Source organism: Hemibagrus wyckioides, linkage group LG14 (genome assembly GCF_019097595.1).
Source record: "Hemibagrus wyckioides isolate EC202008001 linkage group LG14, SWU_Hwy_1.0, whole genome shotgun sequence".
Taxonomy (NCBI): Eukaryota; Metazoa; Chordata; class Actinopteri; order Siluriformes; family Bagridae; genus Hemibagrus; species Hemibagrus wyckioides.
In genome coordinates this window covers 15,637,870-15,653,842 of record NC_080723.1, presented here as the reverse complement: position 1 = coordinate 15,653,842, position 15,973 = coordinate 15,637,870, and the positions used below count along the sequence as shown (strand labels likewise).

Below are 15,973 nucleotides of genomic sequence, written 5' to 3'. Positions count from 1 at the left end.
ATACGAATTCCCAGATGTCCTCTGTGCAACACTATGTGTCAGGAAATCTTAGCTATTCTGAAAAATGGTTAAGCCTTAGACTCTTATTATTACTGAATTGTGCGTTTTCATGCTTTTTCCCCCCCCATTAAAAAAAAGTCTTGTTTGTGATAATCACACACGCACACAGCAGACAGTAATAACATCAAAACTTCTACTTCTTGCCCTCTTAGATCACATTTCGTAATAAATAACTCCGAAACAGCCTGGAGAGAGCTGTGATGGAGCTTTGAGTTGACCTGTAAGAGGTGAGTTTTCTGAACGAGTCAACAATCACATAGAAGGTTAAAGGCCAACAAGAATAGCTTATAAGCAAATATGATAATACTGGAGCACTGGTGGCAATCAGAGCCTGAGGCAGACACAATGTGTGGGAGATGCCCACTTGCCATTTCATATACTCTCTTAAATGTTCACATACACACAAAGTAAATATTAAAGCAAAGAATAGCGAAACAGAAGGAAACAATAAAAGGGAGAATGCTAGAAAGCAAAAGACAAGCAAAACATCTAGGAGCTGACAGTTCTTTCTTTGGAAACAACAAAGATAGAAACTGAGGACAAAGTAGGGCGAAAGAACCATATGGAGACAAGGACTCTATACCCCCCCCCCCTTTTTTTTTTTAACTATTTGGAGCAATACAAAATAGGACAAGGAGCCAATAAGAGAAAAAGAAAGGGGGGAAGAAAAAAAACTGTAAACCCAGCAGTGTGTAGAGTTCAAAGGAAATCTTTAAATAACACAGGCAGGGCAGAATTAGGATGTTCTCCTTTAGCTATAAGAGGACAGGGGGGAAAAAAAAAAAAGGAGCAGCACATTTATGAAAGAGTTTAAAATACCCCTGCAGCATACAACCCTGGTGAACAGTACGAGCACGAGTGCACACACAGACCGCAGATAATAGCACACAGTTCTTCTTCTTTTTTTTTTTTTTTTCACAGAACACTGAAGACTGACAGGTTCCTAGTGAAAAAGCTGTGCGGATGCAGCACATGACATAGCAGTAAGGCTGTGTTCAGGAAAGAGAATGTTTAGAATGAACGTATCAATAAAATTGCTGCACCTACTGCAGTGATCTATATAGATAGCATAAGCCTGTACATACTAAATAATAAAACTTGGTTTCACCGACATTCTAATAATACTTTTGCTGTCCAAGTCGTCATGCCACACACTAAGGCATGGCTTCATTATACCTGCTTCAGAAAATCACCAAAAACAAAGCTCAGAGTGTTTATAATCAGAACTGCAGAGGATCAGAAAACCTAGGGGGCATGTGGTAGACGGCGGGGCATGTGAAAGTGATGTGTGATAGATTTTTAATCAAATTTCTAGACATGGCTTTTCTCAGAGGGTGCAGTGGATGTAGGACTGAAGAGTCATTGCAGTGTCTGAATACTGCCATCTCAAATCATGCGTAGATCAAGATACACAATAATCTATGCGCAATAAAGAGACCAAGCTAACTTATAAAAGTATATCAGAAGAAAAAAAACTCATTTCAACGACCATATAGGGAAGAGAAAAACTACAGCATTTGTATATAGAAATACATACAAGTCATAATCAAAAGACTGTACTTGCATCTCGATCTACAGGTAATGATGCTTCCACTCTACTCGGGGAAACATAATCATACTGATCAACACATTTGAGGAGAAACGTGTGCACATCTGCCTCACGTCTCCATCGGCTAATCTTCGAAGGTGGTAGATTCAGGAGTGCCTGCTCTTCAGATAGAATTATATATCAGTCTTATTTCTGAAGAAAATACAATACATATCAAGTAGAATATACTTCAAATCAGATGGAGACACTTCTAGACAGGATTTAAATTAAAAAGTTTTTGTCTTATTCTAGATATCTGATATTATATCCAAGTAATAACCAGAAGATTACGATTTCCCAGGACTGACACTGTATCATGGCGTTCCAAGGCTCATCCTCGCAGCTTGGAGTGTGTGTTCTCTCAGTTGCAAGTCGCTTTGGATAAATCAAACTCTAAATGTAAAAAGTAAGTGTAAATTTCATAAAACGCTGTAAAATCTGTTCTCTCTGCGTCCTCTTAACCTTGAGTGCTCTGTGCTGCCACCCTGTGGAAAGAGCTGGTTTTGAGCCAGTGACGGAGCGTGGGTTTGTGTATTACCGATGAGTGCTTCGATGTCCAGTTGTAGGTTTCTGCATTTGAAATCCGGATCGCAGCCGTTCCTGTGGAGCACGATCTGCGCTATACACTCGTCTATCAACTTGTAGTACTGTGGCCTGTGACAGCACAAAGAGAGGGAAAGAAGAGAAAGGAGAAATAAAAGTAATATATTTAATATAAAAGCAACCTTGAGCGTCTCGGACCACGGCCCTGAGACAACAGGCAGAAGCCATTATTAAAGCTAGACAGTAATGAGTGTATTAATCAATAAAGAAATAGAAAGGCATTCTGGCTTTGACCTTGAGCTCGCCAAGAGGATTTGGGTGAACACAAACCAGGCTTGAAGTTTATACACCCACAGTGAGTATATAAAGCACAGCACCATAGTGTCTGGATGATTGTTAAAAACACAAAAATGAAGAGTTCAAGTCTTTTTCCATCACTCCCACCTTTCCACACTCTATAGGTCTGTGTGCGCCTGTATATATGTCCTGATGGTCAGATATTTGATGGGCTTGCAGACACACTCAATTTGTGATGAGTCTGGCATCGTGACCTGGTGTGAAAGTAATTCAATACTTTCATTTTACACCAAGCTGTTTCTCTCTCTCTCTCTCGACTTTATTTTGGTATCAGTCTTTCTACTTGTTTTTTTTTTTTCCCCTTGTCCATGTCTTGCCCACCCCACCCCCAACATTCACGTATTTCTTCCATGGAGCAAGAGAGACATCTAGTGACTTTTTCTTTTTACGGATTTCAAATAGTCTAGGAAAAATAAATGTCCAATGTCTGGTATTACAAATTGAAAAGAAAAAATATTTCTGCTTTTCCACTGACCTTTTCCACTTCTTCCTCGTCCAAGCAACTCAATTTCTTCTTTCATTACAACAAATTTTGTTACAGACTTTCCAATTCCTGCCATTTTTAGCCTTTTTTTTCTTCAAAAACTGTGTTGCATTATGGTATTGTGTGTTTTTGTGTAGTCACATTTTGGTAGCGAAGAACTGCCTATGCTTTTTAACTCATTTCATCACTCTTTTACCATAAGCCTTTAAAAGATGTGCACACACACACAAGCGTGTGCACATACGCTCACACACTCAACAGCCCCCCCCCACCCCCACCCTCCAAGACAGACAGAGACACTTCAATTTCCTGCCTGTCGGATCACATCAAGCTGACAAGGAAAAAGCAACAAGTCTGACAACCTAAAACCATTTACCCTCTCCCCCCCTTCTCTCCCACTCTACCTCTCTATTGCTTCACCACATCTTCTCTTCCCCACTAAAATCATCGTCGTTTTAGCTTTCTGTCTCTTTGTACCCATCCTTTTTAAAGCAGTCTTTAGAAAAAAAAACACACTGTGTGCCTGGGAATACAGCCACAGAAGACCTCGGTGAAGCAAAATTCTATTCCAGCCTGCAATGCCCTCAGAGAATAAAAGTGAAGATGTGTATAAATACAGAGCCAGACGCATTTCATCTGCTTATACGATGTCTTTGTGCATGCTAATGTGTGACACGCATCCGATAATGCTTCCCCTCACCATGTATGTTAATTGTTACAGGGGTGAGATACCTTTAGAGTTGCATTTATAAATTGATGGCAACTGTGTAAGCCTCCCACTACACATCAATCAAAAGCTTAGTCTCTTTCATTTCCTCTCCTCGCTCTGTATATCGATTCTATTTTTCTGCTCATCTCACATCTTCTCACTCAGACATGCTGGAAGTCTCACAATTACAATCAACAGCGAGGAGACTATTCTGCTCCTACACCTATTCAAAGCCGGGCTTTGTGGAAAGCATAGATCTATATAATTAAAGCCTACATACATTTTACCTTTTTTTCCCCCCAACTTCTTTCAATCCAACCATTTACTTTGCACTCTGTGTTCCTTCGTAAGGGTAAGTGCATAAGGAAAGCAAATTCATTTTCTGACACGCTGCTTCTTTTCCTTTTCAACTAACACAGAGAATAAAGGATTATACGACTGCAAGTGAGAAGAACCTGACTCGAATTGTGACCAGAAAGGTTATTTGGTTTCAACTTGATGCAAATTACAGCAGCAGTCTGATGATTATATATATATATATATATATATATATATATATATATATATATATATATATATATATATATATATATATATATATATATATATATATAAAGAACAGTGTGCAGTTCAGCCTGCCAGAATGAAACTGATTAAAAGTTAGTTATAGTAATATTGGGTTTCCTCAAACTGCACAATAATTACCATGAATGTGGTCTGGTGAGTGCTCCAGTGATGGATTATTCTAACATTATAGAGCACATTAAAGGTAGTCAGGCCTAGCTTATACACGATATGACCAGTATAATATATGATGAACAGCTAACCATTAAACATCATATTCAAACGCAATGGGTATTTTCAATATTAAGTTGTTCCCAAAGGGTACCACCGCTGCTCTCGGAAGGCTTTCCGAGGGTGTGAGGATTTGCTTAATCAGTCACAGTAAAGTTAGTAAAGTCAGTCACTGATGCCAGGCGAGGTGGCCTGGTGCACGGTCTGTTTTCCTGTTTAATTATTTAAAATGTTTAGTGGGGTTGATGTAAGACGTCTGTGTAGGAAACCTGAGTTCCGCCATGCCGAGTCTTCCCATTGTGCATAGGGGAACTGTCATGCTGGAACAGGTTTGGGCCTTTAAGTTCCAGGGAAGGGAAATTGTAAAGCTACAAAATACAGAGACATCCTATAAAACTGTGTGTTTCCAACTTTGTGGCAACTTTTGGGGAAGAAGCACATATGGCAGTTATGGTCAGGTGCCCTTATATTGTACTTTTGAGTATTTATCTGCCTTGCGGTGCAGATGGGCAGCATTATGGGCGAGCATGGTATTGCAGACACATACTATTTCCTTCTTGCTTCTGTTCAGAGAGCTATCTATGCATTGTGAGCATCTATGGCAAAGATGTGTGGGATGCAAATTGTGGGAAAGATGAAAATACAAAAATGTAAAAAATATTACAAACAACTGAATTTGTATTTTAGGAGCTCTACATTTTACCAACATAACACAGGATATGTCTAAAGCGCAGTCCTCTTTTCTCCTTAATAAACAGCACAGAGGAGACAATCAACATTGTTATGATGAACAGCTGCACAGGTGTTCTGAGCTCTCCACTTGACCACACAGTGGTCACACAGTGTCCTCACATTCTGTCCCAGTGAATTATTTCACTGGTGTGATTTTTTGGGGTATCAGTGTAATGTCCAACTGAACTACAGTTGAATCAGTACATAGTGGATATCAGCTTGCTATGTGTATTAGCAATGGCACTATCAATTTCTGATTGAAAGAGAAAAAGTGCAAAAAAAAGAGAAAAGTCTAAGCAGGTTTACAACAAAGTTTCAAACCTTATTAGAATTACAATTATTTAAAGTTGCTTGTTTGCTTTGTTCCATTGCAATGGTCAGAAAGGACATGAGACAGTAATACAATTTCTAAAAGCATTATATTGGAATTGCGGTGTTATGCTTCTTGCTGTTCGATGTGTTTACTACCCCCTTCTTCTGTATTATAATACGGACGAGTGAAAACACTTTCGGGAAGAATTGACTAGGCTTATAATTGATCGTGCAATGTTTCTTTTATCCTCAGCACTTTTCAAAGAAAAGTATGCCTGTGTTTGTTTGTTTTTTATTTATATTACTACACTGAAACACAGAACTCTTCATTGTTTTTCATCTTTATGTGAGCATCAGCAGTTTTGATGCGGTCACAGACATGATATAAAGCAGCCCCTACACCTACTTTCATCAAACTTCTGGCATTTAAGTGAACTACATACATTTATATACACAAATTAATCTGATAGATTGCTAAATATCAGAACAGTTTGATTGCCATTTAATTGCACTTCAGAAAGTCTGGCATGGGAAAACTTTCATTAGTTTAAACAAATTTCCCTGTAGTAAGGAGGCAACATTATTACTAGTACTATTACTACTATACGCAGAGAAATATGGCAAACACATCAGTGCTTTATTTCCAGGTTGGTCAGCTTGTTTACGTCATACAGATCTGTTGGTCATTATGCTTGTTAATCAAATAAGCCCTGTCTCTCCTTCCTGGTGATATTACAGCACACGCATTCAGTCTAACATCAACACCACAGCAATTTGGGGGAAAACGCTTTTTATATAAGATTTTTCTCTTAACTGAGGCAAGATAAAAAATAATAAACACTTAAAAAAAAAAAAAAAAAAAAAAAAGTGTGTTCAATAAATAAAGATTCTGCTTTTGTAACACGTTAAACGGGAAGAAAAGTCTTCTTAAAATTATAATAACAAAAGTCTCTTTAAAAAAACGAATAAAAACATATTTACAATCATTTGTGTCAAAAAAGTTTTATAGTTCCGCCCACCACCACCACAATGCAGTGCACGAGTTGCAGGTTGAAAGGAAATGTAGTGGGATAGTTGGTCATGTTGAATGTGCAGGTACTAGAAACCTTACACCTTTATTCTTCATTCTGTTTACATTTCCTACTCTCTATAGCTCCAGCTCACATTGATCATACAGCTCTCAAGGTTACTGACAAGGTAAGGAGTCAGGAGTCGTACCTAATCAGGTAGTCATTGCGCACCAGCAGCAGGTGCTGCATGAGGGACAGGAAGAAGCCTTCAGCTTTTGAATCCTTCACGGTGTTCAGTAGCACCTGGAACACCTCTGATATGTCAGTAAACAATATGTTGTTAAGGAAGACGTCAATACAGAGTAAAAACCAGCCAGAGATACTGTCATAGAATAGAAACATCAGCATACATGAGCTGTTCTGATCTAGTAAAATGTACTCTAACTCTGAACGTAATGTACTAGCAATGTTCCCCTGGGTACAGATCATTTTTACATGAATGTGTGAATGGGAGAAAAGTACAGGCACAATTAGGTTCCCACTAGGTTTCCATGCACCACCTGCAGACTGAAAGCCTACATTTTCCAAAAGTAAATAACCTCTCAATAGTATATAATAAATGTACTGTTAAATTTTAAACAAATGATAGTAATAATGCAGGATGAATAAAAGTTTTATCACCACATGACCAAAATTAACTAAATAAACAAATACACTTTTAATTTTTTTTTTTTTTGGGGGGGGGGGAACCCTTGAGCCACCTGGTGGTTAATCCAGGAACTACATGAAGACTTATCTGTGTGGCACTTTTTCTGTGTGGCTAAAGGTTTGCCAATAAAAGTGCAATATGGCAGGACTAAAAAAAAATGAGTAATTAGATACTTTGAAATTCAGTTTGCAAGGGCATGGTTAATACAATAAAAGCCTGTGTTATTGCACTACATTTTGATAAAACTAACAGTATAGTATAGCATCTATCTTTTTTCTGTTTGTCTGTATATATGGCTTCACATATATTATGACACAAATAGCCAGTCAGCAAGAACCAGTGCTTCTAGCCCACCACTGACTGCCCTGTGTGTTCTTCTTGTTACTCATTTTCTTCAAGCACCTAAAAACAAACAACCGAATTCCCTATTACTGGTCCATTTTGGACCGTTCCAGTATCCCGATGCCAGAATTTACAACCATTTCCTGGCCTGATCTCTTAGCTTATGACCTTAGACATTTTTGAAAGGATATTCCATCTCGATGCGCACATCCTCGAGACGAGAACGCAGGTCTTCGGAGTCTTCCTCAGCCTGTTCATCAAAGACCTGCAGCTGCACACGAAGCTCTTCATTTTCTATGTTCCTCACCTCCTGCTCACAACACAAACACACACAGCTTTTATGATCACCACTGTATTTAAAGCAGCTACATGTATGTACATGAGAATACATTAAGCTCATTTAATGTTATAGTGGATCATCAAACAAAATATCATCAATAGGATAACAAACCCAACCAAAAATTACCTTTCCGATGAAGGTAAAGATTTAAAAGTGTTACTAGATCATTTTATTGCTTCCTTGAGCATTAAAAAGCATATTTGATGTATGTTATTTTAGTAAGTTTTACGCACATTAGCATTTATGAGTACTGCTGGTGTTAAGAATCATAAACTGGTTAGAATCTGTGAATTAAACTCACAGCGAGCAGCTCCCTCAGACCCAGTCTCATGAGCTCAGAGCGAATGTGAATTCTGAAGTCGAGCTCCTCTCCTCTGCTGATCAGAGCATTGATGAGCTGCATACAGCCTCCCTGAACACACACATCACACACAGACAGATAATTCACAGACTGACACAGCAGCATTTTTATTTTTTTCTTTTAGCAGAAATGAACATAGTTGACTCATTTAGGCTGTAATAGGCTTTGACTTTATTGCAACTGCTCCATAGTTTTAACACTTGATCATTAAAATGTGTGTTTGTGTGTTACCTTGAGAGCAATATTGGACTTTTGCAGGCCAGACAGCAGGGGCTGGAATCTCTCGATTTCCCTCTCCTCAGCCAGTGCAGTTATAGACTCCAGTACACGCTCATGACTGCATTTACACATTATTAATATTCACACTGCAGCTTGATTAACTGACAAAATATCAGTTAAGGTAATCTACTGGTGTCCTTTTAACATTTAAACACCTTTTTAGATTGGTTAATATCAGAATTTGAAAAACAAACATGTATTTTTAGCAGCAACTATATTTTATAACATTCCTGTATTCTGGCTATTCATGACAAATCATTATTTTGCTCATTTAAATGCAACTGAGGGTGTGATATGACAAGATATCAATACAGCGGTGAATCATGGGTATTGTTGTACACTGATTAACAGGGTTGCTTAGAGGAACATGTAGCAAACTGGATGATAAATCAATAAACTGTATAGCCTCCCCATTATAGTAAATGCATTTGTGATATCTACACAACACTTACTCGTATGCAAATCATCACACAGATACACATAGACCTGCACAGAGACTCACAGGTTTTCAGGGTGTTCAAGAATGCAGATAGCTGACAGCAGTTTGACAGCATCCACCATCATATGAGGGACACGGGGATTTATGGCTCGGACCAGGAGCGGTATCCCATCAGCTGATGTCAACATGGCTTTCAAACCGTACTGAAACACAACAGTTCAAAACCACAATTCACCATTTATATGCAACACAAATGCCTGTTTCTAACAGAATCTTTAAATCCACAGAGATAAGCTGCTGAAAAAGCATTTATTTGTTATACATCCAGAAACTTGCCAACCAACTGCACTGATACCTGATTGTGGTTTTAAGGTGCATTAGCATAAATTCTGCCTTATATTTATAAATCTGTATAATAAATGCTTAAGCTGTAAGCTGAAGACTTGCAGTGAATCAGTTACAGAGTCTGTAATCCACCTGCCAAACACTGAGTTGTATCCACTCACCTTGTTGTTCATAAAGGCTTTGAGGCAGCGGATGATCTCATGTTGGCACTTTACTCCAACACCAGAGTTCCTAGGAAGGAGAGAGAGAGAGAGAGAGAGAGAGAGAGAGAGAGAGAGAGAGAGAAAGAGAGAGATCAATGAACATCAGCATGGCAGCACTGACAGTGACAGATGAAGTGCAGAGAATGAAACGGATAATACAGTTGAAAGCTTTTACTGATTTTTATTTTATTCTTAAACCTTTAGGACTGGAATGAAAAAGATGTGCCGATATTAGAGATTCATGCTAATGTTTTCAAGTTTCAGCAAAATATTGATACACTATATTGCCCTCCAAATCACTGAATTCAGGTGTTGTTTTTTAGGGGCATCCCAAAGATGTTCTATCGGGTTGAGGTCAGGACTCTAAGTTTGGTGTGGAGGAACTTGACTGGCCTGCACACTCATCCATGTCTTTATAGACCTTACTTTGTGCACTGGTGCACAGTCGTGTTGGAGCAGGGAGAGGCTATCCCACAAAGTTGGGAACATGAAATTGTCCAAAATGTCTTGGGATGCTGAAGCATTAGGAGTTCCTTTCAGTGGAACTAAGGGGCCAAGTCCAACCTCTTCAAATTCATTGAACTGGAGGGGTGTCCCAAAACCTTTGGCAATATAATGTACCAGAGCTTTGTGTTTTGGCTGATATCCAACTTCAGTACAATACTGCCCTGCTCAGTGCCAACTTGTGCGTCATGTCGCCCAAGCACCCGTGTTCTCATGCCTCATCTGTGTCAGTAACCCTAACACACATACATGGAATAAAACACTTACGGGTACTCTTCTCTCTCATCCTGGAGTTTCTTGAGGAAGGCGAGCAGCAAAAACAAACCCTCCTCTCCAAACGTCTGCACCCAGCTGTGACGCGCACACACACAGGGTTAACAATCTTTTACATGATAAGATGTGCTGGTCTCTGTGTACACAAGAGCCTGAGTCTAGTTTATACGTATACCTGACAGGGTTGTTATTAAGGGAGATGCGTAGAGACTCGAGGCAGCTCAGCAACTGTGCGTCTCGGGGTTCAGTTCTCAACTCCTGGATATACATCACAGCAGACCTGGAACTCTCTTTCTGGCTCTGGCCCTACACACACACACACACACACACAGTATTTAAAACTGCAAATCTAACTGGTACCAACAGATTTCTCAAAATTACAGCATCAATCTCATATCCATTACATAATCTGTCTCTATTACTGTCTTCACAAAATAATTAAAACAATATCAGATTCTGGCAGAAAATGTGTAATCAATGTTCAACTGCACTTCTTGGTACTAGAAAAACTGTGTCTGTGTGCAAATAAATAAAGAGCTTCACCAGAGACATTGATGCATAGATAGATTTTAATTAGATATTCTAGTAATGAGAAGGGAACATCATTTGTTTTTAAATCAAAGCAATAGTAGTAATATTTGATCATCTCATTAGTCTTAAGACAATTATTGGTCTAAAATCTGGATGCCTTCAATAGATTCTTTGAAACATGACAATGTCCTTAACCCAACATATCCGATTGCTTCTGTAACAGTTAAAATTAGATAATAGAATCAGAAGTATATGATGTATATATCTGATGAGACCGGCTTCACAAAACGTCCTTCATCACATAGCCTTGTTAGGTCTATCTCTAGAGAAATGACCGAATATTTCATGGGTAGGATCCACAGAATTGTCTAAATAAATGACTGGATTAAATCAGGAGAGTCACTTCATCTACAATGCACTGCTATACCACAAGGGGTCTCCACACCACAGACTAAGAATCAGTGACCTTGAGATTGGAGGCAGGTGGGTGTGTGGACGTGTGTGTGTCTTACAGCTGTAGATGTGTGTAGGTACTGAGAGACCATCTCTCGCTTTATGGAAATGTCCTTCTGTCTCAGCGGCACCTGCTTCTCCTCATTGAGATTCATGTCCACCTGGAGAGAGAGAGAGAGAGAGAGAGAGAGAGAGAGAGAGAGAGAGAGAGAGACACACACAGCTGAAGGACTTTGCAATTAAAAAGGTCAATCGTGCACAGTCCTGCATATAATCTGGTAAATAATAGTGACGCAGCAGATAACTGTTGATCATTCAGCTTTATCCAAACACTAGGGCTGTCAATTTCACTGTTCCAATTCAACTTATTGACCAATGCAAAGTGGAAATAAAACACATATTCAAATGTATTAAATCACATGACCCTTAAAGTGATATATTACATGCAAGTAGTCAACAGTTCCAATGAGATTAAAATACACTATTATTATATTTATTATCAACTCTCCGTGGTGTATGTAGCATTAACATGTGATGTAATCTCGTTGCTAATTTTCACTCTGTAGCTGTATAAAATAAGAAATTTCTTAATATTCTTAATAATAAGAATTGTGAAAGTGCTAAATTTAATTTCTATTTGAAATGACTACCAGCCAACTCCCTCTCACACACACAGAAACTGCTAGATCCACTGTCTCACCAGCATCTGCTCAAAGAGCTCCAGGATGTAGTCATCACTGTGGTCCTGCAGCATGCCAGACTGGGATGGGACTTCGTACAGCACAGCAGAGGAGTGTCTCTGGCTTGCCGGGCCTGACTTCTCTTTCTCCTTCTTTATTCGCATGCTTGTGAACCGCTCCAGCTGCCACACAGGGGAAAGGAAAAGGTCAGTGTAAGGGTATCTAACTGAGCAGTGTCCAGAGGGAGAGGGTGTGGAACCAGAAAGCTGCAATGAAAGCATTCTCCAACACATTTGCAACACAAAGCACACACTACACAGACTACATCAGAGCTGAATGTGAACTGGACTGAAGTGTCTCCACCCACCTGTAGTGTACATCAGGATCAGTCTATATATTACAGAATAATAATAATTAATATAAAACCTATATTAATAGATCTTACACAATGTCACTACAAAATGTATAAAATATTTTGTTATGTTCAACCGTTTTTAACGTGATAAAAATATTAATCAGTCAAGATATCTGGTGTCTAAAAGTTGGGGTCTGAAGCTATAAAGCTAAAGCAACTAAGTAAATTAGAGAATTATGGTCAGAAAATCACATTAATTCATATGTAAATGTTATTATCCAAATCATTTCTGTTCAGTGGTGCTCTCTGGTCAGTTTTCATCTCTTCTGAGCTTTTGCCCGAGCATGCCTAATGGGCTCTTTCCCAAGAACGTAGGCAGAGAGCAAAAAAATAATTCTATTAAGCTTTATTTTAAAAGGAAACAATTATCATCATCTTCACTCACAATGGAGAGATTCTGGCCTAAATCACTGGAAACGTAGGACTGAATAAAAATCTTCATGCAAGAATTCATTCACAGCTATGAGGGCTCAGTAACATTAACTAACAGTAGCTAAATATGTAGTTATTTGGCACTGTGCATAAATTTTCATATTAACTTTGAGCATTTTACTTTATTTGCATTACTTGTTTTACAAAAGCATGATCTAGCTGGCTGTGAGAATTAAGAGTGTTCTTGTTCATTGTTGAATATAATCAACAGATGATTTAATTCATTATATTACTCATTTATATTATTAATATTATTGCAACTCACTCCTCGACTCAGCCGTTGCTGTATTTGCAGTAAAAGTAGTGAACAGGAGTGTGGAAAGGGCACACTGTGATTACTGAACAAGCTAATGAGCTCTGAGGAGTGTGGAAAATGATTCAGTTTACACATGGTTAAAGTGGAGGCTACGAGGATTCTTTAATTGTTAGCTACATTAGCCTTGTAACACCACAAATATGTCTTGGTTGATCAGCCACATTTGAGGTAGCCTAAGGGGAAAATAGTTTTTCACCAAACTACTGCTTTTGTCAAAGTATGACACAGAGCAACCAGCATGTGGCACTGCAGCTCATCAAACCTCAACACAGAAATCTGCTCTAATGAATGTGTATTACTGAAAGAACACTAACATGGATACCTAAATTCAACTTAAACCTCAAAACATTACAAACTGTACATTCAACATTTCTGACCATAGCATAAGAAGCATGCCTGCTCATACGCAGACAAACGCACACTGACGCGCGCGCACACGCACACACACGGACACAACATAACAAGCATGTCTGCTCATACGCAGACAAACGCGCACACACACACAGACACACACACGCAGACACACTCAGACAAACGCAAACACACATGCACACAGACAACATAACAAGCATGCCTGCTTACACACAGACACACTCAGAACAGGAGCTGAGGCACATCTCTGCTAATGTTATTGAGGTGCAGATTAGTATAGAGGTACATTCTGAAAGATAACGCTGAATGAAGTCTGTTTTATTGCTTACAGCATGCGATGAAAAGCCAGTTCAGCATTTCTTTTATAAAGGAATACTCGAGTGTTTTTCAATCAAAGCTCTATCGCTTCTGTAGTATACACAGGATTACAGGAAAAATGGGGGGGGACGACACTTTTACTCAAAATTTACTTAAAATGGAAATGGTCTAAATGCTGCCTTTTTGCATTTGCACTGATTTCAAAGAATCTTTATTTAAAAGAATTGTGTACAAGTTTAACATTCAGAGACCAATTATGCTCCCAAGAAGACAGATATTATTGCATATCTGTCCAAAATTTCACAGATAACTTGTATTACAGACTCAGAAGCAGAAGGTTGTAAAACAACAGCATTCCTTTAAAACGATGACTGGCCTGAACATGCACAGGAAGATTATTATTATTATTATTATTATTATTATTATTATTATTATTACAGATAGAAGAAACATTCATAATCTTCCAGAATGCAGTTTAAACACTGGGTGGGCCTCATGACAAACACAGGCATGTTTCAACACATGAAGCAGTGCTAAACACTGCCCACAGACCTACAGTGAACACACACAATATGTGGAGGTAATGGGTTATGGGTGAAAGTGGAACATGGGTGGTAGGGATGGTTATGATGGTGAGGATGAGGATACAAGTCACACGTGCTGTTATATGTGGGAACAAGCGGTCTGAGGGGAATGGCAAGCAACACAAACACACATACACACAATGTGTATACATGTGTATGGGGTGGGAACACACACTGGCTTATACACCTACCTCATCGGGAATGAGTCGTTTGAAGGTCTGTGCAAAGGGAGAGGGAGAAAAAGGAAAGACCACAAGAAATCATTTATCCTGAAAATTACAGGCTTTACATTATCGACTAAACCACACAGAGAAAATGAACAATAAAGCAGTAAGACAACAGTTATCAATCAGTAAGATGTTTGGCAAAAATGATTAGAAGCTGAAGATTGTTAGACAAACAAAAATAGATAGAAACAAAGTTAAATATAGGAGGAAAAAAAAAAGAATACTAATAATAATGATTTGCAATATATTAAATCTGCCACAAGAGGGCAGAGCAGCACAAGAAAATGACCATTTCACAGCCTGTATACAATCCAGAAGGTAAAGGAAAACTGCTAAAATATTGTGTGTGTGTGTGTGTGCAGTAGGTGAAAATAAACATTTGTATCCTATAATGTTCTGTTAGATACAGTATAATACCAACTGTGGAGAGCACCTGAGATGCATAAATGTACTGTGTGACTAAGGCCTGTGGTCACTGAACACGTTAAATAGCACATAATTCACTGATATATATCTAGTGATATTATCCCAATTTAGCATGCTCGTGTTTCTGTACGATCTTAAACTAAAACTGCACATCAAGGAATATCTGCTAATGTTCATTATTAGAGAATGGGAGACTGGCGTCTCATCTGGGCCTCACGCTTCATGTTTCCGGGATTTGCTACGGATCCTCTGCAACCATGACCAGCAGAAAGTGTTTAATGAAAATGATAAAAGATTCTTCATTGCTCAATGGTGATACTATTTTCCCTTTATAAATGTCTGTTCATTAAATTCTACAGCTACTCAAGTATTAAAATTAGGTAGAAGGCAACTCAATCCCCAAGTTATCAATGCTAATGACTAAAAATTATAATGTATTCAAAATGAGTAACAGTGTACATCAATTAGGCATAACATTATGACCACCGGCCTAATATTGTGTTGGTCCCCCTTGTGCTGCCAATACAGCCCTGACTGGTCATGAACTGTGTACCCTGACACCTTTCTCTCAGAACCAGCATTAACTTCTTCAGCAATTTGAGCAACAGTAGCTCGTCTGTTGGATTAGATCACACGGGCCGGCCAGCCTTTGCTCTCCATGTACATCAATGAGTCTTGGCCATCCATGACCCTGTCACCACTATTCCTTCCTTGGACCACTTTTGATAGATACTGACCACTGCAGACCGGGAACACACCACAAGAGCTGTAGTTGAGTCTGCTTGAGTTGCATGAGTTTTTTCTGTCATTTGCACTCTATCTAGGGCATCACAC

General features: G+C 38.8%; 1 protein-coding gene across 2 annotated transcripts in view; it reads right to left on the bottom strand.

Annotated features, from left to right (window-relative positions):
* LOC131364648 (protein diaphanous homolog 1) overlaps positions 1 to 15,973 on the bottom strand; it is a 131,293-nt gene that overhangs the window by 84,954 nt on the left and 30,366 nt on the right. The window contains exons 2-13 of one of the 2 annotated variants that reach the window (XM_058407867.1): positions 14,678 to 14,704; positions 12,070 to 12,231; positions 11,429 to 11,530; positions 10,561 to 10,691; positions 10,380 to 10,463; positions 9,567 to 9,636; positions 9,124 to 9,263; positions 8,574 to 8,679; positions 8,283 to 8,393; positions 7,833 to 7,951; positions 6,799 to 6,915; positions 2,187 to 2,302 (exon numbers count right to left, since the gene is read on the bottom strand). In XM_058407867.1, coding sequence (XP_058263850.1) covers positions 2,187 to 2,302; positions 6,799 to 6,915; positions 7,833 to 7,951; positions 8,283 to 8,393; positions 8,574 to 8,679; positions 9,124 to 9,263; positions 9,567 to 9,636; positions 10,380 to 10,463; positions 10,561 to 10,691; positions 11,429 to 11,530; positions 12,070 to 12,231; positions 14,678 to 14,704 — 1,285 coding nt within the window. The remainder of the gene's footprint in view (positions 1 to 2,186; positions 2,303 to 6,798; positions 6,916 to 7,832; positions 7,952 to 8,282; positions 8,394 to 8,573; positions 8,680 to 9,123; positions 9,264 to 9,566; positions 9,637 to 10,379; positions 10,464 to 10,560; positions 10,692 to 11,428; positions 11,531 to 12,069; positions 12,232 to 14,677; positions 14,705 to 15,973) is intronic. The other variant, XM_058407868.1, reaches the window with a different exon arrangement.